Source organism: Boleophthalmus pectinirostris, unplaced genomic scaffold (genome assembly GCF_026225935.1).
Source record: "Boleophthalmus pectinirostris isolate CB_2022bp ecotype Guang Dong unplaced genomic scaffold, ASM2622593v1 HiC_scaffold_3, whole genome shotgun sequence".
Taxonomy (NCBI): domain Eukaryota; kingdom Metazoa; phylum Chordata; class Actinopteri; order Gobiiformes; family Gobiidae; genus Boleophthalmus; species Boleophthalmus pectinirostris.
This window is the reverse complement of record NW_026571299.1, coordinates 13,356,457-13,380,960: the sequence shown is the minus strand read 5'-3', so window position 1 is coordinate 13,380,960 and position 24,504 is coordinate 13,356,457. Positions and strand designations below refer to the sequence as shown.

Below are 24,504 nucleotides of genomic sequence, written 5' to 3'. Positions count from 1 at the left end.
CTACTAGTTCAACTCCTAACTACGACTATTGCAACTACAACTACTTCTTCTTCAACTACAATTACTACTCCTACTACAATTACAACTACAATTACTACTACTACTACTACTACTACTACTAGTTCAACTACTACAGCTACAAAAACTACAACAACTACTACGAAAGTAAAGCAGATTGCAGAGAGACATACAACTACTGGTGGATTGCTTTGTGTAATAGTACAAATACTTGAGTTTATTTTTTGCAAAATGTTCCAAATTTATTAGTTAAATTATTATGTTTATTTTATGTACATGAGCAAATATTTACTACATAAAACCATCTAAACTAAAATTGAGGACGACAGGACAGACATGGGCCCTGCAGCAGTTGAAAATAGAACATAAAGTCAATGAGGCGTCAGAACAGGAAGTACATTGAGAAACAGGAAATGAAGAGGCCACGACTTTATGTAGATGAGCTGCACAGACAAGGGCAGGGCCACATGCTGTCCACAGATCAGACAGTAGACAGGAGACTACTAAAAGAGCGGTTTTGCCATGTCAGGGAATATAAATGTAAATGTTGTCAAGATGGGTGAAAAAGCAAGGGTGTATTAGTAGAATTAACTCAGCTTATAGCAGAGATGGATAGTACTCCTTTTACTCTGCCCACTTTTGAGTAAGTTTTTCAGTAAAATTGTATTCGATGTACTTTGTAACAGTGTAACAGTACTTGAATACAAGTTTTGGTTATTCTTCCTGCTTGAAGTTTCATGCTGTCAATATGAAATGAAATGACTTGAACATGTAGTTCTTCTCTCTCTCTCTTTTTTATGTAACGCTGTGTCTTTCCAATTACATAAACTTGATATTATAAATCAAATGTTACGTAATGACTCTTAGAATTACTTTTGCTTAAGTAGTAGCTTCTCCAAACACTTTTTTTTTTTTACTCTGTGTATTTCTTTGTGTACTATGTGAGTAATTACTTTGGAAAACTGTATTTTTAGTTGAATACGATTTCTGGCAACTTTATCCACCTCTAATTTACAGTAAGTATAGCAATGCTTTACTCACTTTAAGTTTAATCTCATGTTTAGGGGTAGAAGCACAAAAAGCAGAGAAAATCAGCAATGTACCAAGACGGTTCAGTGAGTTCCCCTATAAAGTTTGATGACAAAGTGTTGAATAAGTCTCACCCCTCTCCGAGCTTCTCCAGGACATCAAACACTTGCTCTGGTGGTTTGGTCAGACTCTCCTCACTCAGCTTTTTCAACTGTCTGAGGGGAAAAAAGGACAAAGATATATTTTTAGAAAACAATATTGCCTTTAGTTGGGGAGTCAAACTTTATTTTTAGTACTACCTTTAGTACTTTTCTTGTTTCACTCACTCAGTATTTCCCCCTCTATTCACAGATTTCAGATTCCTGTTGTAGGTAATATTTTTGAGGACTTTTCTCATTCAAAATATGTATACATAGTATTAAATTGTTAATGTCTATGGCAATGATCTTAACTTTTCATAATTCTGAAACCCACGTATAATCCATAGCAATTCATAATTGTATACAACATATTTTTGTAAATGGTGAAAAGTACTTAAAATGACAGCTATAAACAGAAAACTGTGATCCATGAATACATATTTAAATAATAGCGGAGTAACGATATCCAAGTCTATCGTCATTATATGAACCTCACGTTACGATATTTACTGAGATAGCATGGGAAAGCTCACGATATAGTGTGGAGGCTCATGATTAGGGACGTAACCAATATCCAAATCTGTCGGTGTGATATTTTCACAATACATCTCACGGTATGATACTTATTGCGATATTTTGTGTAGACTAACAAAACTGTTAATATGCTGCTTTTTCCTCTTAAAATGCCTTGACAAGACTTAATCCAAAGAACTAAGATTTAAAAGTGCTTAGAACTGTTATTTCATCATGTAATCTACATTGAAATGGAGCAAAGGATCATGGTCTATGTCGTTCCCTCTGTCTTTTTTTTTTCGCTATTGCAGCACCAGAACTCTTAATTTAAGCAAAAGAGACTTGTAATTTAATATATCGTGATGGTCCACGATATTATTGTGAGAACTTTGACGATATGATATCACGATATTTCAGTTATTGTTACATCCCTAATAAATAAATATAATAAAATGTTTGGTCTGGTGCAAAAAGTATATAAGCTTCAAGGTCCCCTACCTGATTTTGAACCATGATTGAAAAACATGTGTCAGAATAAACTGAAAGACCGTCCAGTAAGTCACAGGTAATTGTTTCCGAATGATTCTCACCAAACAATGTGCAAAAAAAGAGATTCCCTCTTTTTTTTTTTTTTTTGCACAATTTTTGTCATTGGACTCAGCACGCAATCGCAACTTTTATTGGATGTGCATGTCTCCATCTACCATCTGACCAAGCAATGCCTCAGACTGGATGAAACTCACTCATTTACTTCTTTGAGGCTCTCTTCCTGATAAAATATCCTCTAAAATATAGAATTTGGTGTAATTTTTCTGTGACAAACTTTTGCTTTTATAATATACTGTATGGAATAAAAGACATTTTCAAGAACGGTGACATAACTGGTGACATAACCAATATTGTAAATCTGAACGATAATATCACCACTACAAAAAAGAACAACAAAGCACTCTTCCTTTCAGATATCGCCTGTCATCAAGTTGGATGACACAAAAATAGCCCCAGAGAGTATAAAAATAAACTAACCCAATACAAGAATACAGCTTCAAACAAGATTCAAACCAGAAAAATAAAAAGTCAAAATGCCCTGAAGGGTCAACCTCTCTTAAAATATCACTGTCAAGACATCAATCAGTGCCTCCATGTTATGATTTGACAAAATATAATTTATCTAACCACTAAGCCGCAGTAGCTCTATGCCACTAGCCACAGAACAGACTCCCCTGTAGTTAGTCCTTACTCATGTTTGCACAGCTAAATTTAAGCATGCCTCTTCATGTTAACATATCCATGATTTTCTCAGGCCTGGCAGGAACAACCCCTTATCAGCACTAAATACAGATTATAATGTAGGTTCTTGGGTGTTGTGGTTGAGCTGGGTCTGCTCTTTATGGAGACAATGTGGAGTGATAGCACGGGGAGGTATGCAGTAATTTTGTCTTGGGGGTGCTTCCAGTAGAGTTTAATATGCACAAGATGGATAATAGTGCACTGTGTAACTTTTCTGGTGAGGGGGATGGGACCCTCCATTGGCTCAATATGGAGATGTTATTGCTTTTGTCTAGAATGTATTATCTATATTGCATGCACACTGCAACTTGGCCAAAATTTAAGATATTAATACTTAAATCTATCAGAAAATGACTTAAAAGTAGTGAAATTATCTGTCCATGCAGCAAGATAATTTTACTTGTCAAGTTATCTTAAAATAAACTACCTGTAGACTAGAATTAAGCAGTGTCAGAATTAGTAAATAGATATTAATCTGAAAACAAGATGAAAAACCTGATATAAGTTTTTAAATCTTGGCCAGATCAGAGGAATTTGTTTTGAAAATCATACATTCTTCCTATAGGTGCCTCTCCACAGATCTGACCTGTAACATGATCTGTTGGCCTGCTTGTCTCCATGGAGACAGAAAAGCTTTATGCTACACTGTACAACCAAGCAAAGCAACAATGCCTCCAGGGAGATAAGCAGGTGGTGGTGTAATACAGCTTTAAGTTAATCACAGGTTTGACCATTCAATCTAACATTAAGTTGACTTTTGTAATGACAAACCTGAGTCTAATACAATAATTATTGTTGAGCTCACATTTCATAATAATCTAAAATTATGTATTAACATAGTCAGACTTGTGCAAAAATAAATGTGTATAAAAATAGGTTATTGTTAAAGCAAAACATGACATTTGTTGGCTTAGTGTTGGCACAGTCAGTAGTAGGGCTGGGTATCATTAAGAAGTTGCCTTCAATACATAAGCCACGATACGATACATATCTCAATACAGTGCACTTTTGGTTCGATACAATATATTTCAAATCAATTCGATACGGTTCAGTAAAAAATAATGGCTAAATCATGGCTGTGATACTAAAAGTCTTTGTTAAACCACTTCTTGTGCAAACTAAATTTGAAACACACCAATTTTACTCATAAAAACTGTGAAAATATCAAATGTGTTGCATATATGAGTTTACTTCCACTAAACAAGCAACAAAACTGTAGCACTGTAACTAAATAATTTAGCCAAATGTACCAAAAAAATACGCTTAAAGATATATCGATACAGCAGCCCATGATATCGATACTGCATCATCATGTTGAACAATACGATTTATCGATATTTCAATATTTTTGCACACCCCTAGTCAGTAGCAGTTCAGTTTGATTGACCGTTCCCTAAATTGACAGTCAGATCTCAACTCCCAACTGCTGTGTCCTTGGGCAAGACACTTATCACTTGCCTCCAACCTCTGAGTACACTGAACTAAATCTGATCTTCTTGATTTAAAATGCTTTAATGACCAAATGGGAATATAAAAATACTGTACAATGCGGCAATTTAATTTACCTTTTTATTTTTTCAAATCATCCCATCATGTAAACTAACCTAAGAATCCAAATTACAGACCTTTCCAATAGAGCATTTTGCACTAGTCCCTATCTTAAAAGCTCCAAATGTCCAGTATTGCAGTGGTTAAATGAGGAAATCCTGGACACACTCATGATAAGTAGTGTTGACTTTTACTGGCACCACTCAGCTGTGATAAGTGACAGAATAGGAACTCAGCACTTCCTATGATCATCATGACAACCCCAGAGTAAACAAAACTACCCTCTCCAACTAATGCAATCTTTAAATCAAGTTGTATCCACCTTATTCACTTTTAAGAGATGTTAGGGGTTGCCAGTGGGTGAATATATTTGAATTATACAGATAAATAAAGATGGCAGCTAATTTATGCTCTTAACTGGAACAATGTAGGGGAGGTAATGGCACAGTAGTTAGAACGCATCGCCCACCAGCGCAGAGTTCAATGGTTGAAAACCAGCTCCTACCTATGCACGCTTTTGTTGTGGTCTTGGGCAAGACATCCACCTTGTCAGTGAGTGAGTGAGTGATTAGTGGTAGCTTATAATTTTTTACGAGGCAGAAGATGAAGATGGAAAAAAGTTATATAACACAAGAAAAATGTCCAGTAGTTTCAGTATTTGACTAGTCTTTTTTTATTTTTTTTTATTAGTCAGCTATTCCACCACTTGTCTACTGCATACTGAGTTTTTTTTAAATGCATTTAAAATCAAATAAAAGATAGAAATATGCATCTAGGTAGAGAATATTTATTAAGAGTATTAATGATGAAAGATAAGTAAAATTAAGTTAGTTATTTCAATAGCTTACTAGTGACAATTATTCCAATTAATCTAGAATACAATTTTACATAAAAACTGATAGTAGCATTTAACACCACAATCAGTATGAAGTTCTAACTCTCCTCTCTTGATCATCCTAACCTGTCCCATAAAGGTCTAGTAGTCTTCCATTGTCAGCACATCTATATAAACCTCAACCATGTTAAACGCTTTGGCTGCCCTCTGAGTGTTGCCACTGGATGTAAAGTGATCTGTTTAAACCTACTGGGATCAAACGGATAATCCCGGGCTCACTTTTCTGAATACTTTGGATTACAAAGATTTTAATAGTGACAAATCCACAGTATGCCAGCAGCATTTATTCAACAGCTGACAGACTTAGTATTGGGTTCAGTCCAGCTCTGTGGTTACTGTCACACTACCCCAAAGCAAGGGTCAAATTCACAACGAGTGCTCCACTTTACCATGGCATTTTAGACATACTACATGCATTCTTCTATTATTTTCAACCATTCTGAAATGTGGAAATACAGATGATTGAGTCATTTGAATGAGACATTTTCATAACGCAATGCAGGCTTATTTCATAAAATATGAATAAGACTATGAATGGAATTTGCTTGATTATATTGTCATGCATTACAATCAAATATAGACAAAGGGTTGACGTTTTAATTTAAATTTTAGGTTTTAAAATTATGCATATAACACATTTTTTACATTTTAGATCTGAATTTATTTTACTTTTAAGCATTTGCAGGTAGCCTTCATTTATAACCTACTACTGATGCATCAATTGGACACTGAAACAGGTTAAAAATGCTAAATACTAAGTGAAATCGTGAAGTAATGTATATTTAAAACCCAGTCCCCGTAATGCCAGGGCTATTTTAAAATTTTATAGGTTCATTTTGACCCCGTGAGCTGCTAACTACAGCCAAATCAATGGGCAAGTCAAAGATCATGGTCATTTCTTAGCCTTACCTTCGAGGATTATGCCTCATTTGCACTTTATCCGTACTAACTTGCATGTTGTCTTCTTAAAAAATAAAAGTTTCTGTTTGCAAAGTCAGCCGATCACGCTTGCAGACCCAACTCGATGCTAAAAGTAACCCACAGCCGCGTATTAGCTGCTAGGTGGCTAACAGCTAACCCTCTTCAGTCTCGACTTCACTTCTTCAAAATACTTTATCCGTTTATCCTTGTTTTCGTGATCCTTGTGCTGATATTGAAAATTTGTCCCAGATGTCCTGGCCTCTGTGGGGGGCTCATCCTCGTCCCCGGATCAGGACAACTTTAAAAAGCTTGTAAGGTGGACGCTGTGACATCCACTTGACGAAACCAGGAAGAAGAGAGAGGAGGCGGCGCGGACAATGAGGTGGAGTACCGCGCACGGCCGCAAGAGGGAGACAAACACACAGGTAAAAACCGACAGACTGCAGTTACACAGTCTGTACTAATGCTTACAAAGAGGTGTTTTTATGCATTTCATCATATTACTGTCAGATAAGGGTCAAAATCTACAAAACATTGCTGGGGAAGTGTAGAAAAAAACTTGATTCTTAGATAAAAACAAATTACCAACAGTTATGAGTGGGTACGGTTACTGTAGTACATCAGCTTGTGTAGGCAAATGAGAAATAACAGTGGTACAGATAACTCCAGGGGTTCCCAAAATGATCTATGGAGTATGCAAAAAGGATTGTTAAGATTATGTTTGAAATTATTTTTAATATTTGTATCTCCCTTGACAGTTATTTAAATATAAAGCACATGCTTAGTTAGAAAACACAGCTATATGATAGTTTGACAGGGGCCGCATCCAAATTTTTTTTTTAGTCCTCTTATTCCGCCCCGGCCACGTTTATCTTTAAATGCTCCTAAACTGCAATTTCTTGTGGTGGCACTTCCAGTTAAACAGGAATCCCATTCATTTCAATAGCAAATTTAAGAAATTTTTTTTTTTTTTTTTTTTGCTTAAATATGACAAAATAGGTTAATTTGTGTAAAACATGCAGTGTTAATGTGCACCAACAAGTCAACACTGCGCTGATTCCCTCTTTTTTTTTTTTATGACAGCAGCATCATAAGGTGAATAAGAAATAAGGTGAATAAGTCCAAAGTCTGGGGTACTCGACTGATTATCAAAATTGTTGAAGAGTACACAACTGTAAAAAGTTTGGGAACCGTCTGGTTCATGCAAATCACTCTTTGGATGTCACTATGAGACAGCAAATAAATAAAAGCAATAACATACACACAGATAACATACATTAATAGAATAGTTTATTTAGTTGAACATAACATGGCAATGTTCTCATCTGATCAGTAAATAACAGCAAAGGGGACTTTCTTCTTACAAGGAATGAACAACAGGAACTGGGAGCTAAAAAGGGGAAAAATTATGAGAAACTCTTCAGTATACATGACCTTTATAAAAATGAAGAGCCCCGTCATAGAATATGTCCTCACCTGGTTTACTCTCCAGAGGGCCGTACGCTTTCAAAGATGCCCGCTTCCCTCATGGCGTTAAACTCTTTGGTGGCATCATACTGCTTGTAGAAATCAGCATAGGCCTGTTTCCTGGGCTCCGTCACTGTATACTGTGAGACATTAGAAAATTTTCGTGTATAAGAAAAGCGTGTGCCTTGTTCATTTACAAACTCTCTAATTAGTAGCACATTTAATTTTAAAATACATTCTAACAGAAATGATCTAATTAGATGCCTCAAAGAAAATAACCTAGTTGAAACTGCAGCTTACCTTGAAAGCAATCGCAGCGGCCAGAGACAGAGAGAAGGCGATGGGCAGGTGAAACCTCAAACGCTTCCCCAACAGCCCCCTCATCACAGGCTTGGGCAGAGACATGATGACCACTGTGGACAGAAAAAAAATAACCCTGTTAAAACTATTGTTGCCAATTTGTTGACAATTTTCCATAATGAAAAGATGCAAAGCGAAAAATCAAGTCAATTTTGGACAAGATCTTGCATCTCTATTGACTATTATACTCCTTACAGATGTACATAAACAACTCAACTTTATGTAACAGATAACCCCATGTCCTGCCAATCATCATATCATTGTTGCACTGTCTTCCTATGACCTCTTGGATATAGCTGAGATTGTATATTTTAGTACATATTTGTCTATTATATTTGACCTGTACACATATGTTTATATAATTATGCCTTAGTTGACACTTTTTGACACCTTCTTTTTTGCTACTTCTTTAGAATTTACCATTTATATATTTTAGTCTTTGTTATTATATTAAATTGTGATGCGTGGGCTACTGTGTCCAAATGATTTCTCTTGTGGGTCAATAAAGTTTGTCTAAGTCTAAGTCTTCCAGGCCTTTTTGTAGTAATCTTCTTCCTACATCTGAAAACGTATTGCAACTTAACTCATTTCTTGCTGTAACAGATGGTGCTGGAGGAGTGACAGGTGCTTTATACTGTCAGGGTCATATTTGTTATTAGAAAGCATGGAAAACCTCTTCTCTGCTCATAAATAAAATTAATCTTCTGCTTGCATGAAGATTAATTTTATTGAAGTGGAAACAGGCAGAGCCTCCCTCACATGTGAACTGGTTCAGAGATGTCATGATGCATTTGGATCTAGAGAAAATTAGAAACTCTTTGCAGGGTCAGGAAGATAAATTTAACAGGATATGGTCACCTTTTATTAGCTTATTTAAAGAAGGTATTTAAACTCATTTATATCCAAGGTATATGATGGTCTTTGTAATATCCACCTTTTCAACTTAAACACTCCGGTGAATTATTATTACTTTTACTTTTGTTTTTTTATTTTTATTTTTATTATTACTATCATCCAACATAATAATCTAAAAGGGTCCTAAGATATTATATTGACAAATATAATGACATGTATATTTCTGTATACTTTGCTTGAAAAGCTGATTGATCTTTTTAATCTTTTTAATCTTTTTTAATGTCTGATTTAATGTCTTATTTTATGGACTGGCACTGTGTTAATATACGTTTAATAAATAAGTTATCGCATTATGTCTTTCAACAGTTTCCTTAAACTCATGCAAATCCCCATTACTGAGTTTAATAGAGCATTTATATGACCTTAGGATCGAGAGGAGTGCATCTGAGGGCACGACGCCATAATTCACCGCTGCCAAGTCAGGTCAGCACATACATAACTTTAGTCTAACTTACAGTGCACCGATAGCGCTTTCCAATTCAAATGATGTAAATACAGATCCGGTACTACACGATATATTAAAATCATCATTGACAAACACATAATATTTTTTACTTCCGCTATTTTTTCGAAAGCGCGTTTTGGTTTTAGCACTGACAGATTTTTAGCAAACAAACCTCGATCAACATAAATTTTCAGTGAGTATTGATAAAAATCGTAAGATATCGGCCCCACGTTGCGAACTACAGCGTATCCGATTGAGATAGTCATGATTTTTACTTTATATTTATTAATTTGTGTATTGACAGGGTTAGCACAAAGCAAGCGGTATGTGAGCTAAAGTTAGCCTCCTTTAGCTTCGTGTAAGTCAAAGCCATTTCTCGCAATCAAAGTAAACCAGCACGCGTGAGGTTATAAATTAAGGTGTGATCTAATAGTATTCATACAAAATCGTGAATAAATTAAGGGTTTGGAGGAGAATACTTACAGTTTTAGACGCACGACCTTCACACAAACCGCACTGGCTGATTCGCTGTATTCCTGTACCGGAAAAGGCTGCAACGTGAGCCGGCGAAGGACAAGCGTCATGCGTTTATGCGAAATGGGGCAAATCAGGACAGTATAAAATATAAAATATATACGAATGAAACTGGGCAAAAATAACTTAAAAGTAACATTAAAATATTTTCTAAAGTACAAACTTAATTAATACTTAATTGTGGTCTAGGCTGTACACAATTATAGCATTAACCTAGGCCCATTTTTATTATTATTATTTTTTATTCTCATTCACTGTCAAGGTTTTTTTTTTCTTATTAATAAAGTACTCCTAAAAATTAAAAAATACATGGCATCTAAGTGATTTTTAACTGGTTCACTCGCTGACTGTCGCTCTGTTTTTGCCGACTCGATGATGACCTTTGTAGTTTCACTTTTTGACCACAAGAGGGAGACAAAACCTAAATGATTTACAGTTACGGGGCCTCAAGAATCGCTGACTGTCCAACACGTCATAAATAAAAGAAAAATACTTTAAATATGTATTTTAATGTACAAAATGGTGTATCATACAAGTTGTTCTAGAAAAGTAGCGGTAGGTCTTCATATTTCAATGTACAAAATATATTTGTTGGCTAAATTAAAAGTTAGTCTATTCTCTTATAAAAAGCTTACAGTTTTTGTTAAAGTGCATAGTAAAGACAGTTGCATGACACAGTAACATCCAAAACATGATGCTGTAATTTATATTACAAAACAATGTCCCCATGCAACTTTCACTGTGATGTCGTTTCACTGGTTTCACATCCTTAAGTCTCATTATTTAACCTGCCTGATTTATGTTTAAATGAGGCATCCTTTCGCACTCCTGTAGACCCACTGCTTCACAATAGTTCCTTATCTTGTTCTTCTTTTTTGGGCTTTCATTCACAGGCAATTACACATCAGAAAATGCAAACTGTAACATCAGAACATACATAGTTATTTACAGAAACAAGTTCATTGTACACAATATAAAAATCAGTTCACATGTGACAGTATTATTATGTGCAGATAATGTAAAAAAAAAAAAAAAATTGTATTTCCAATGCTTGAACTGGAAATTCCCATAACATAACAGAACAGTTCAGATTGTGTCCCATAGCTTGCTTGCTTGCTGAAGTCCATTGCAACAATTTTTTTGATAAATTCACTGATGGCTGTTTAAATTCTGGACATCTTATTACAAGAGGGGCATGTGAATGTGGTATCTGTGTCTCTGGAAGTGACAGAAGCATTTTTTTTCTGCTTTTTCTCTCTCTCTCTCTTTTTTTTTTTTTTTTTTTTTTGTTCCATAGTAATAAAATCCAACTTTGCACTGAAGAAAGTTACAGGAACACAAGAATATTATCATTGTCCATGCATAAACATCTATTAGCTGCCAGTGATAACATGGACAAAGTGCCGTGTTTTGTATGAACAATTTGTCCATATAAGAATCTTGTCCTTCCTGGGTCACCATAGTTCATTATGAAGCACTCAGTCCTTTGATCAGCCAGTACACAATCTTCCTGTATTTTCCATATTTCATCCACATTATATTATCATTTGATTGTTTGATTGCAGTATACCGTAACCTTACTAAGAACTCTTTTTGCAGTGAGCTACAGGAACCAGTTTTATTTTCTCTTGTGTACAAAACCACCTTTTTATTGGCTAAGTTAAAGCTACCATCTGTAATTAGATTTGTCCAGCTCTTGTTGTATTCTCACCCTTCACCACTAGATGTTATCTTCATTACAGCTGTCTGATAGTGTGCCAGCTTTGGTCTGACAGAAGACCAGAGAGCACAGGTGAGCCCGAACAAAGGCCAGGTGCTGTCTTTTTCAATGAGTTTTTTCTTTTTTTTTCTTTTTTGTAAAGCTTTTGCATTAATGAATTATTTTATTGCTGTTAAATTATATTATTTATATGGGAAGCCCTAATTATGTTTTTGCTCATATTCTTTCTTTTTGTTCGTTTTCCTTTTGTAAGTTGCCTATTAATTTGTGTATTATAATTTGTTAATAACTTAATAAAAAATAAAATAAAATTAAAAAATAGCCCTACCCCTACCCCAGGTGAGGGGTAGGGGTGTGCAAAAATATCAGAATATCGATATATCGTATTGTTTAATGTATACAGTATTGATATCATGGGCTGCTGTATCGATATATTGCCTAGAGTATTTATTTTGGTATATATTTTACAAAATTACTTTGTTACAGAGCTACAGTTTTGTTGTTTGTTTAGTGGAAGGAAACTCATTTATGTGACACATTTGACATTTTCACTGTTTTTATGATTAAAATTGGTGTGTTTTATATTGACTGGACAAGAAGTGGTTCAACAAAGACTTTTAGTATCCATGATTTAGCCATTATTTTTACTTAACCATATAATCGATTTGAAATACAGTATATGGTATCAAATCGAAAGCTCACTGTATTGAAATATGTATCGTATCTTGGCCTATGTATCAAGGTATGTATTGTATTGGAATTTACAGATGGTAGCTTTAAATTCACTTGGAAAGGCCATTTACAGATGAATGATTAAATTATAAAACATTGAAACCCTGGTTATTAAAATCTTTACACATATATATAACTTATTTACAGTAACATTTGTTCTTCCTTGCTCCAAAATAAGTCCAAGTACCATTTTGACAAGTTACCAAAGCATATTATTATCTAGATAGTTTGAAGAATGTTGGTTATATCATAGAATGTTCTGTTCTCCTGTATCACATTGAAAGGGGTGGCCGTTAGGCTTGGCGTCTGTCTTGTACCCTGGGTGTACCGTTGTGTTTTGTTTTTAGATTCAGTGAACGCATTAGAAGTCATAGGGCCGGACCATCATGGTGGTGGACCTCAGGGAGTAGCTGGGCCCTCTGAAATGGTGCCACTTGATCCCGTTGAGTTTGCGGATGTTGTGGCCGATGGAGTAGTAGATTCCGTTCAGGTTGGAGAAACCACAAGCGTCGAACCACCAACCTGTGGAAAAAACAGACCATGTGTAGGGTAGAGATCGACTAAATTATTTTTTTTTGTAATGAAACCAGTTTGGAAACCAGAGCAATTGATGGTCAATAAGATCTTCCAGTATTTTTGGGCCAATACATAAGGATGATTTTGATCATTTCGACCCAAATAATATAATCTGAAATGACAACAAATTTAACAATGACCTTATTTCACTGCAAACCCATCAGAGAGCGGTGTAGTCACATTTTGAGCAGTGCCCTCTTTGCATTTAAAGGAACAGTCTGGAATTTTTGACACAAGACCTCATTTCATAGTTAGCCAGAGCGTTGGAGACGTGTGGAGACACTTTTTTTAAAATATTCCATCCAGTCCTTGTATTTGCAGAGGTCGCTGGTGCTAGACTAGTGCATGTCAATGGCCATAGTTATTCTGCCACTAAAAACAGTCTTACCCACTATTTTTTTCAGCAGCAGCAGAATTTTACTTTGCTGGTAAAATAGGTGCTCGGTGATATCATTCCACCGCTGCCAAGCTTTCTATCAGGAAGTACAACTCACTGCTGCTGCTCAGACATAAATCCTTCAAATGCAAGATTGGTTTTACTTCTAAAATTATTCTGTTGATGCAGACATTCACATCGACAGTCTGGCGTTATAATTGTTTTGCCTCGGGTGTTTTGTGGAATGGGTAAGACTGTTTTTAGTGGCAGACTATCTATGGCTCTGCAAATACAAGAACTGGATGGAATATTATAAAAAGAGTCTCCACACATCTCCAACACTCTGGCTCACTAGGAGATGAGGTCCTTCCACGTTGACTGCTCTTTTTTTGGGATTCTTCCAGCCGATCACCCGTTGTCACCTTTTTTTATTGACCTTGTAGCTTTTCTTACACTGTTGGGCAGGCGGGTTATCCTGATGCACTGACAAGATCCTCACCCACTCACCCACCCTCAAGGGATAAAAGATGCCCTCTCATTTATGAAACATAAGACACTCTCTCAAAGGCTCTGGCTCTAAATTTATTGAAGTCTGGTTGCCTCTTATAGACCAAGTCATGTCACTGGCATTGGAGGTGACCCCATGAGTTGTGTTGTTTCATCTCATGTATTCATGGGTACAAAGTGGTTGATATAGATATGCTAAATGTTTTAGTATCACATATTCTTTATTTCTGTTTTGGTCTCTTTTTTTTTTTTGTCTTTTTTCTTCCCTTTTTTAAGGTGTGTGCATTGTGAACTGTTAACATTGTATATTGGCCCTGAATACTATACATCTTTAAGTAAACTGTCTTTTATATTTTGAAAAAACTTAAATAAATCATACATTAAAAAAGAAAAGAGCTCCTATCTCCAAAATTCTGGACTGTCCCTTTAAGTGTTCGATTGAAGCTCATGGTCAGTGGGTTACTCGAAACAACATATCAGCCGATGTTGGAGATTCAATGCCGATAACTGATACACTAAAAAGTTCAAATATCAGTCTATCTCTAGTGTAGGGTGTCATATAGATATAGAGTAGCAAGGGTGCAGTGGGTTAAGTGGTTGCCTATCAACCAAAGTGTGGCTTAATCATCTTACCGACAATACGTATCTGGCAGCAACAGGAAGAACATCTGACACAAAAACTATTTCCAAATCTCTTGCTTGCCTCTGTTTTTCCTTATAAGGATACTGATAAATTAAGTTTGTTTTTTATTTGACACTGTTTGATACTGTTTATATTTGTTTATAACAATAACAAAATAATTGTGAGAGCCATGAGAGCCATATGCCCAAAAGCCAGTTATTGTTTATTATAAAATGTGGAATATTATTGTGATTGTTCTATTGTCTATTGTTCAGAAATACAAAAATCTAGCCATGTTTTTGGAATAATCAAATATGAACCACACTAAAATATACTCTGTTATTACATCGGTAATCTTAAATTAAACTGTATTATATTCATCATATTTATTTCTTCCTCCCCTTGACTCAAGTGATGTTATTTTGAAGTTACAAAGGCACTGTTTGAGGTACGTTTGTTAATTACTCTAGCTCTCCACAGATTTGTTTTGGCTTTTGCACAATATCACATATGCTTGTTTGCTTCCTGTGTGTTTAACATAAATACAAGTTATAATGTCATTTCTCATTGCCCTATATTCCTGTTGTTTTGGCCCATACATCATGCTCCTTTCTTAAGTGTATTGTAAATGGCTGTGATTATAGCTGACTGTCTGAGTAATGTTGACCGCTCCGCTCTGTTCCTCAGAGAGTTGGACCTTTTTTACCAGGACTATTAGAGTAATCTGCATCAGGACTCATGAGGGGAGCTGTTTGTGTTGGCGCGGGCACAGGGTGAGGGCCAGGGCACGGCTGGGACAGACCCAGGTTTAGGGGAAAGCCACCGAACCACTGCCGCTGCCATCGGACATGCTGACTGGGTATTTCTGTACTAAACACAAACTAGGGAGTTTCTCATGTTTAGTAACAGAGAATGCTGAGCTACTGTATATATTCTGGGGTAGATGAGATGTTGATCTGCACTTTATATAGTAATAATTATACTTGTATGTATGTACTTGAGTAATAGTTTGTGTAGTACTGTATATTGACCCCATGTGAGCAAAAACATGGACTAAAATAAAATATTAGCTTTTTAGTTTGTTTGGTTTTATTAGTTTAGCTTTTTTATTTTTCATTTGTGATGTTTTTATTGCACTGGCAAACATGCATCCTTACTGTGAGAAGGCTTGCATCTCCACAAACCTGACTCTTACTCGGCCTGAAGGAGGGCTTCCCCCCCCTTGTTTCCATCGAAATGTTGTTCTGTTGGCTATAATCTTCCCCACTATGACATACACCACTGGTCAAAAGTTTTAGAACACCCTAATTTCTACAGTTATTTATTGCAATTCAAGTTGTGTAAGTCCAATAAAGAGCTTGAAATGGTACAAAGGTAAGAACTGAACAGCCAGAGGTTTAAAAAAAGATAAAAGATAACAAAACAACAAGGCCAAGCTCTGCCGAAACTACCTCAGGAAAAAAGAACAAAATGGTGAGCTTGAAAACATGGAGTGACCGGCACAGTCTCCAAACTTAAACCCCATCGAGCTGGTTTGGGATGAACTGGACAGAAGAGTGAAGCAACCTACAAGTGCCACACATTTATGGGAACTTCTGCAACAGACTTGGGAAGAACTCTCTGAAGAATATTTGATTTCTATTGTAAAAAGAACGAGCCACGAGTGTTTTCAGCTGTTATATCTGCCAAAGGTGGACACTTTCATGAATCAAAAGTTTAGAATATGTTTTGGTCAACAGTAAACAGTAAAAAGTGAGGTGTTCTAAAACTTTTGACTTGTAGTGTAAAAATTATCCTAATAGAGAATGTCCTGATTGCAATATGGTTTTAACTTTATATTTCAAATCTCTAAGTTGGTTTTCCAGTGAAGAGTCCTGCATTAAAGTAATTACTCATCATCTCAGGTTTTACATTTGAGAGCATTTACTTGTATAAAACAGAAGTGTATTGTGTACCTCCAGTGAGCATGAGGGCACATTTGCAGTGGTCACAGTTGTCGTGGTCCTGGTCTCTGGTGCTGAAGCCCATCCCGTGTGTGGCCAGGCTGCTCTGTCTGCCCGCTGTACCACTGTAGCCCCGCAGGTACAACCTACACACAATAACATACAGGTAATGTAAGATACGCTTTATTGTCTTTAGAGAGAAATTTGTGCTCAGTTTTAGACCCATCCTTCAATGCCGCTGAAGCAAATAGTATGGAGCAGTGGGTGATCCATCATCTCTAGTTCTGAGTCTATACTTAGGCTTTATTGATCCAAAAGGGACATTATTGGAACACAGTAACACACATCACAATATAATATAATAACAAAGAGAAATGGTAAATAATGCATTCTTAATAAGTAACATTATGCCTAATTTGACACCAGTCTTTGTTGGAGGATTAGCACGATTGTTTAAAGTCCATGGGGAAAACAGAGTAGCCAAGGAAACTTGCCCAGGCACAGGGAGAACATTCAAACTCCAAATATTGAACAATGAGGTTGGTGTAAATTAGGTGTGTCTAAACTTTTTTCACCATATTGTTGCATATAGAAAGATATTCATAGTAAGACTTTCAGATAGATGCATTTTACAGTAAGATTGACAGACACACAAGTTTTAGGTCTGTATCACAATGCAATGAGATGTTATTGAGATTGCAGTGATAGAGATACTTGAATTAGAAGTAAAAAGTACCTCTTAATAATCATCACACAGTACAATATTTTTACGTGTTGGCTGAATTAGAATTAGCAACAACTGTTGAGATAAAACCCAGATAATAAAGATATTTTTAATGATATACTCTGGAACATTCAAGGGAAAGCAATAACATGTTTATGGCCACCAGCAAAGTTACATAATGGACCTTTAAATTACAATTCATTTCACACTCACCACTCACTATAAAGTGTAAATGTCTCAAATAAATAAATAAATAAATAAATAAATAAAATGATCCTTTACACTCCTCTGTGTGCAGAGTTGGGACCAAATCGTCGTTTTGCAAGTCTCAAGTGAGTCTCAAGTCTTTGACCTCAAGTCCAAGTCAAATACAAGCAAGTCCAAGTCGAGTCTCGAGTCACCATCCCATAAGTCCAAATAAAGTCCAAGTTGTCTGCTTTGAGCTTCAAGTCATTTCAAGTATTTAAAGCAAAGTACCAAATATAACTTAGATTTTTGCTATTTATATGAATTTTAAGTATTTATAGGGTATATAAGAGTTGTAGAAATGCTAATTTTTCCTTTTTAAATGTCTTGACAAGATCTTAGAGTGAATCATTACGGTCAGAATAGAATTCAGATTTAAAAGTGCTTCTCAAGTCTTCTCAAGTCATAGGCCTCAAGTCCGAGTCAAGTCCCAAGTCACTGACCTTCAAGTCCAAGTCGAGTCCCAAGTCTTAGTCCATTTTTACCAAAGTCAAGTCTCAAGTCCTAAAAAAAAGTGACTCAAGTCTGGCTTGAGTCCAAGTCATGACTTGCAAGTCCGCACCTCTGCCTATGTGCAATCAAAACTGCACATAGGTCAAGGGAATGTGCAAATAAAACTACACATAGGATTAGGGAGTGTGCAATTATTAATAGAATACAAGACTGTGAAGGGCTTGCCTGTGAAGAGTGACTTCAAGGTCCTGCTGTTGTATCACTCATGGCTTGTCTAGTAGTTCGTCTTTTAATTATTTATGTTCTATGGTGGTTGTTTATACGGTGCTTATGCTGCTGTGTTCCCTTGTCTTTGCGTTAAGTGACCCCCTTTCCCAAGACAAATTTCCCTCGTCGGAGACAAAAACGGATTATCTTATCTTATCTTATGTGACTAGGCTCCGGTGCATACCTGTACTGCTGTCTCTCGCTGGCCAGTGTGAAGCGGTCGTATTGGGAGTACCCGCTGTTCCCCTCCCAGTCCTGCAGCTCCACTCTGAGGCTGTATTGTCCCTGTGATGTCAGCTGATGCACCACCTCATTACCCAGCCAGTGCTCCCCCAACACCTCACCAAAGCCCTGCACACATAAACATCATTAGTCATTTAGGAGGATTGTATTATTTTAACTTTATTTAATTTGATATCCATTATTGTGATTAATAGATTTCAAATGTTCTTTCTCCCAAATGTGCTGTTAACATGAATTGATGGCAACAAACCAATAAACACATTTTTTTTAAAGGATTGTATCATTTCAGTTCATTTTAATGTGTCTATGACTGAATTATATAGTAAAATCCTAAATGCAATAGAAGCATTGTTCAAAAGGTCAATATTACATACCTGGGGTTGTGTTTTGTTTCATTCACACTAGTTTAACACATAAACCCTGCACATTTAGGCTTCTTTAAGTTCTTCTCTCAAACATAAAACACTCTGTTCCACCTTGTGATGTCATGTGATAATGCAGGAAGTGCCCCACTGTGTTTTTAAACTCCATACACTAGAATCAGTGAATGATTTTAGTTCTGGTAATGCCAATCTGTACTGAACTAAAGATAAAAGATAAATGTTAACTTGAAATCTACCACTTCATGACATCACAAGGTAAAACAGAGCATTTTGAGCTTTGGAGATTCAGACAGACCAATAATTCAGGGTTACTCAAAAATGTGTTAATAAAACAAAACACAGCTCCAGATATGTTTGTGATTAGGAAACAAGGACTTTTAATATTATATTAATATGACATGTATTCAGTTACTTCCCAACATTTTGTATAACAGTTCTAACTCACCATCTTGTACTCCCTCCAGCTCCTCTGGAAGTCCACACTGCCATTACTCCGCCTCTGGAACAGTGTCCAGCCCCCACCGGCCGTATCCATGTCACAGAACACCTGCAGAAGAAAGAAAAATTAATAAAATGATAAAATAAATACATGTTTGATTAGATAAAAAGGTAAAATGTTGGAGTTGTAGTGTGTTTGTAGTACTTGTACTGGCTGTGTCCTGTTGCTGATGTAGACGTGGTACACTCCGCTGATGGAGTGACCTGCTCTGTAAACATCTGCACAGTCTCTCCACACGTGGCTCCTGAGAGGGGGCGCTAGAGAGAGAGAGCAGAATGAGAATCACCAAGCATAAGTGACATTTTTAAGCATAGTGAATTATATGTCAATATGATTATTAATAAGAAAAAAAAAAACAAGATATTTTGACATTACTCTAGTGCAAACTTCAATGCTTCTCACACTGCAACAAAAAGCTGCTTGGCTAAAATTTAAGATATAAGCACTTAAATCTATCAGAAAATGACTTAAAAGTAGTGAAATTATCTGTCCATGCAGCAAGATAATTTTACTTGACAAGTAATCATTAAATAAACTACCTCTAGATTAGAATTAAGCAGTCTCAGCACTAGTAAGTAGATAATAAATCTGAAAACAAGATGAATAACCTGATATAAGTTTAAAAAATTTGGCCAGATCAGAAAAATTTGCAGTGCAGTCTGACCCAGGACTGACATGGTCCTAGAAATACTTATTACTTATACTTTTAACTAAACTTATTGCAAAAACCTTTCATAATCTCGAAAAGGTATTATAAATGTGATATACAGTGATATACAGTATATTTCCATTCTATGTTGAAAGTGTGAGTTGTCGTACCTGCGGTGCTGGTGACCATGTTGATGAGCGTGTGCACAGACTCCATGAGCTGGGCCTGTTGTCTCTGCAGAGCTGAGTTGTTGGTGCTGGCGACTCTCAGCTGTCTCTCCAATGCCTCGATCGCTGCCATCTGAGTCCGCACTATAGACTGTATGGGACAAAGATGTGTCATTTCAATAAGAGATGCACGAATCCAGCTTTTTCAGTTTTGATACCAATTCCAATAATATGGATTTAATATATCAGACAATATCAGTGCAGAGAATAAAAACTGCATTTATTTCCTTAAAAGAAGAACAAAATAAGACAAAACTGATCCAAATGTGTTATGAACCTGTTATTTGGCAGCCCGTATACAATCCAGTACATTGTTTCTTATGGGCATTGATATCTGATGCCAGTATCCGATCGGTGCTTTCCTAATTTCAATTCATGTATTTATTTTTACATAAACAACTACTAATGCCAAAATTGCAGTTTCAAGGTGCACTGTGTAAATTTTGGAGGGTCTTCTTGTCTCCATAGGGATATTACTGCGTCATCTGGAATGTTCATTGTTACAGTGGCTGTACTGTAGTGTCCTTAAGCAAGACACGTCGCCCACATTGCCTAGTATGAGTCTGGTGTGTGTGTGATTGGATGCGTTTGGAGCAGGCGATGGCACAGACTGACCTCCTCGCTTCTATCAGTCTCCAGGGCTCCAGGCTCCGGGGCAGGTGTGGCTTTAATAGTATCTTACCCCCGCAAGTGTGGAGTGAATGAATTAAGCAAAGTAAAGCATCTTTGAGTGTCCATTATTATATGAATCAAATCCATTAATGCTGTACTGTGGAACATTCCAGTGCATCTTTGTGTTGTGCTTGTGGAGAGAGGAGAGAGGTTCCGGGGGTTTGTTTATGTGTTTTTTCTGTTCTTTGTTTTGTTAAATATTGAAATCAGTTTTTAAAAAGTGCATCTTTATGTTCACATTATGTTTTTTTAAACAGTTTTGTATATAGGCATATGGAAATATTTAAACATGTGTGATAATAACGGCAATTAAATGTTTACAATGTTTTTGTGAGCGAATGGAAAATATTTGTCTGGCATGGAGTTTTGGAAATTTCACAAATCCTCATTTAAGATTATAAAGATGTAACTTTGACAGTAATCTTCAAAGACCAAAGTACTAGTTCCTGAAATTCAGTTTGAGAGTTGTTGAGTAAACCTAGGATTAATCCACAGAAGCAGAGGTTATGTAATGATAGTCTAACCTTTCCCACACAGGTCATTTCACATAATCCTGTATTTAAAGAAGACATTGTGTCTGCTATAGTTATAATCTATGACAATCGAGGATCATTATGTTATAATTTCAACATTTTAAATCATAATATTCATCTAAAATTACTCCTATATTGTACAAAAGTGACTCTTGTGAGCTTTAAACAATATTATAATGTTGTTACCTCCTCAAAAACATACATGAAGTTATGTTTTGTTTCATTTTCAAGTTAACATCTACCTTTTACCTTTTGTTCAGTAGAGATGGGCAATTCCAGGGCTGAAATGATCCAAATAAAGGTGTTTGGAACTAAATATGCAGGGTTTGTGTGCTAAACATGTGTGAATCAAACAAAACACAACTCCAGGTCTGTTTGTGATGAGGAAACATTATAACATAGATCAGAAAATAGTGTAATAAGGGGGATTTAAAGTACACTACCTGCAGTCTGTTCTTCTCCTGTCTCATGTCCTCCAGCTCTCCTCTCTGCTGGGACTCCAACAGCGCCACCTTGCTTTCCAGACGACTAAAAACACACACACAAATACATTACACAATCTTCTATTTTCATCCTTTCTGGCCTATATTGACTGGATTATTAAATTATTTATTAATTTTGCATGTTATCCATGTGTCTGGGTGGGTTTGGATACTTACATTTCCTTCAGTAACCTGAAGAATACTAAATAGTTTAAACTTCCAGCTATGTTTCTGACTAAAACTGGATCCAGATTTGATTGTCCTGCTAACATTGAAAGCATAGCAATCCATAAATAAAACTCACTATTAAAACTATTTAGTTGCAATATGTTTTTATTTTTTTATGTACTTATTAAAGTCTATACTTTTACATGCTCAATTTGATTAATTCTGTTCATTCTAGTGTAGACCTAGCCTACAGGACATTAAATTTGCACTATGTAACTTTTCTGGTTGAGGGTCTGCCACCTCATTTGCCATTCATCTCCAATGGAAACAGCAGGTAACGCTACCAGGGCAGGTTACAGGTCAGATCTATGGAGAGGCTACCCTTCTCGCAGTAAAAATGCATGTTTTTCAAGGCATTTCTAAGCAATAAAACACTCATGTTACACTTATGATAGACTGCTTGTGGATCTTTACAGGCAAAGGTCTAATATCCGTGGAACCAAGCAGTCAAACAAAAAAGTTACACAGTGCATCTTTATTCTTTGTCTGGCCTCTAGCTCCGGTCTGGGACTGGTTGAGGTTTAGGCTGTTTTTTTAATGAATGACGTCTGGTGTAATTGGTCACAATTACAGAAGGCCATAGCTCCGGTTCCTTACGTCCAGCACTGCAGCTTCCCCACAGGACACCGCAGACTTTGACCTCAAGCTTTTAACCTGTCCTAACAGCTTCATCTGTACCTCACATCTCATGTGGTGGGAAGTCATTACAGAGGCTTTCATTTATTTGAGAGAGCATTTCATCTCTGTGTGTTGCCAAGTGCCAAGTTTACCAGTGTCGTTGTGTATAGAAATCTTTCTCTGTACAATCAAGTGTGTTTTACTTACTTACTTTACATTATATAATAAAACAGGTTCCACTGCAGACAGACATATCTGCTGCTGGACAAAACCGAATGAACTCTAAAAATAGACTTCAACTGACCATGGTTACATTCTATTAAGATAAAGCAAGTCAGAGCATTGCATACTCTTTTCCCCATGTATTTGAGTAAAATTTTAACGGGTAAATGGTCAGATTTTTATATAGCACTTTTCCACCCTCAAGGCACTCAAAGCACTTTACCCGTCCGGTATATTGTAGCTACATTGCATAAGTAATCTCTTGAGTTCAAAATAAGTCTGTTGCATACTACTGTCTAAATCTAATTAGAAAGTGTTTTATTGTCCGATATTCAGGAAGTGCACATTGTTGTTGATTTACAGCAGTCCTTCTCAAATAGGGCGTGTGACCGCAGGTAGCATACTTTTTTTTTTTTTTTTATTGAATTACTAGAATAAAGTGTAATTGCACATCCACTACAGTAGTTGGCAGTGACATTCTCATTGTCAGAGTGTGCACAGAGAGAATTAACACTGTAATGTCAGGTTTATTGCACTGGACATATGCACACAGAGCACAGAGCAGAAGACATGAATTGCAGAGAAAAAACTGTATGTAATGTGTATGTCCTACTGCTCGGCTTCACTGTGACTACGATGGGAAGTGCAGTGGCAGTGGACAGTATGAAGCCAAATAAATGACAGCGTCGCTTAAAGACATTGTACCCCTGTCATGCTGATAAGCCGGTTGAGTTTTTTTCAGCAGAGGAGCTGATGCAGCCGCAGCATTAGACGTGGTTTCTGTCACGCTGGATCACGCAAGTGCCCCTGAACTATGACACGGACATCATCTTTAAAGACGACGAGGACACAGGGGCGGACTGCCTTATGACACAGGTGAGCACAGTGCGGAATACGGACATGTGCTGCCTGTGTCCCGGGAGTCGCTTTGGAGACCCAACTAAAACGTTTGCTCTCAAATGTAGGCTACTGAAGGCAAGGGTGAAATTTGTCCACATTTGGTAGTGTTTCTGTGGAGTGGTGGGGTGTGAAATATTTTCTTCTTCCTAGGGATGGCGTGACAGAAAATAATTGAGACGCACTGATTTAAAGTGATTGCAAAACTCTGCACTGGTCTTCTAGTTGTAAAATATGTTTTTAAAATCATTGTGGTGAATAATTAAGATGCTTGGAATGCATAATGTAATAGGAATGAACTGTTTTTTTGTTTTTGTTTTTTTAAGATAGTAAAAATCAGGTACTGTAAATTAATTAACTTCTTTAAGCTCACGTTATTAAAGGTAGATTTGAGTATGTAATTGTGTAGTGAAGTGCATTATAACGTTGACTTTCCTCCTGAGTTGTACCTGTTCTTGTCTCTGAGCTGGCTGATCTCTGTGGTCTGCAGTAACAGCTCCTTTTCCAACTTGTTTGTGGACAGAGAGTTCTCCAGAAGTTGGATTTCTATTCGAGATGTGTGGTTCAAAACCTGGAAAACAAAATAAGAAGAGTGGTTTAGAGATCTCTA

General features: G+C 36.5%; 3 protein-coding genes across 4 annotated transcripts in view; all 3 read right to left on the bottom strand.

The window, feature by feature from the left end:
* LOC110163440 (serine/threonine-protein kinase 4-like) overlaps positions 1-6,720 on the bottom strand; it is a 49,169-nt gene extending 42,449 nt beyond the window's left edge. Inside the window, exons 1-2 of the mRNA XM_020928396.2 lie at positions 6,343-6,720; positions 1,182-1,262 (exon numbers count right to left, since the gene is read on the bottom strand). Coding sequence (XP_020784055.1) covers positions 1,182-1,262; positions 6,343-6,389 — 128 coding nt within the window. The 5' untranslated portion in view covers positions 6,390-6,720. The remainder of the gene's footprint in view (positions 1-1,181; positions 1,263-6,342) is intronic.
* Positions 6,721-7,627: 907 nt separating this feature from the next.
* Positions 7,628-10,120, bottom strand: LOC110163447 (cytochrome c oxidase subunit 6C-1). Its single transcript, XM_020928403.2, has 4 exons — positions 10,025-10,120; positions 8,122-8,234; positions 7,831-7,961; positions 7,628-7,744 (listed from the first exon to the last, which is right to left on the bottom strand). Exons 2-3 carry the CDS (start codon positions 8,224-8,226, stop codon positions 7,836-7,838), a joined length of 231 nt encoding a protein of 76 aa, XP_020784062.1. The 5' UTR covers positions 8,227-8,234; positions 10,025-10,120; the 3' UTR covers positions 7,628-7,744; positions 7,831-7,835.
* Positions 10,121-10,612: 492 nt separating this feature from the next.
* The window catches only part of angpt4 (angiopoietin 4), an 80,923-nt gene continuing 67,031 nt past the window's right edge, over positions 10,613-24,504 (bottom strand). For both annotated transcript variants that reach the window (XM_055160742.1, XM_020928417.2), the window contains 8 exons: positions 24,344-24,465; positions 21,891-21,975; positions 20,186-20,333; positions 19,511-19,623; positions 19,313-19,414; positions 18,426-18,592; positions 16,564-16,697; positions 10,613-13,049 (listed from right to left, as the gene is read on the bottom strand). In XM_055160742.1, the coding sequence (XP_055016717.1) occupies positions 12,889-13,049; positions 16,564-16,697; positions 18,426-18,592; positions 19,313-19,414; positions 19,511-19,623; positions 20,186-20,333; positions 21,891-21,975; positions 24,344-24,465 (1,032 nt within the window). In that variant the 3' untranslated portion in view covers positions 10,613-12,888. The remainder of the gene's footprint in view (positions 13,050-16,563; positions 16,698-18,425; positions 18,593-19,312; positions 19,415-19,510; positions 19,624-20,185; positions 20,334-21,890; positions 21,976-24,343; positions 24,466-24,504) is intronic.

Excerpts from the sequence above, each read along its gene's own strand:
- LOC110163447 (XM_020928403.2), bottom strand. The coding sequence starts at position 8,226 with ATGTCTCTGCCCAAGCCTGTGATGAGGGGGCTGTTGGGGAAGCGTTTG. Across the intron at positions 7,962-8,121 it reads CCGCTGCGATTGCTTTCAAG|TATACAGTGACGGAGCCCAG; the intron begins GTAAGCTGCAGT and ends AATGTCTCACAG.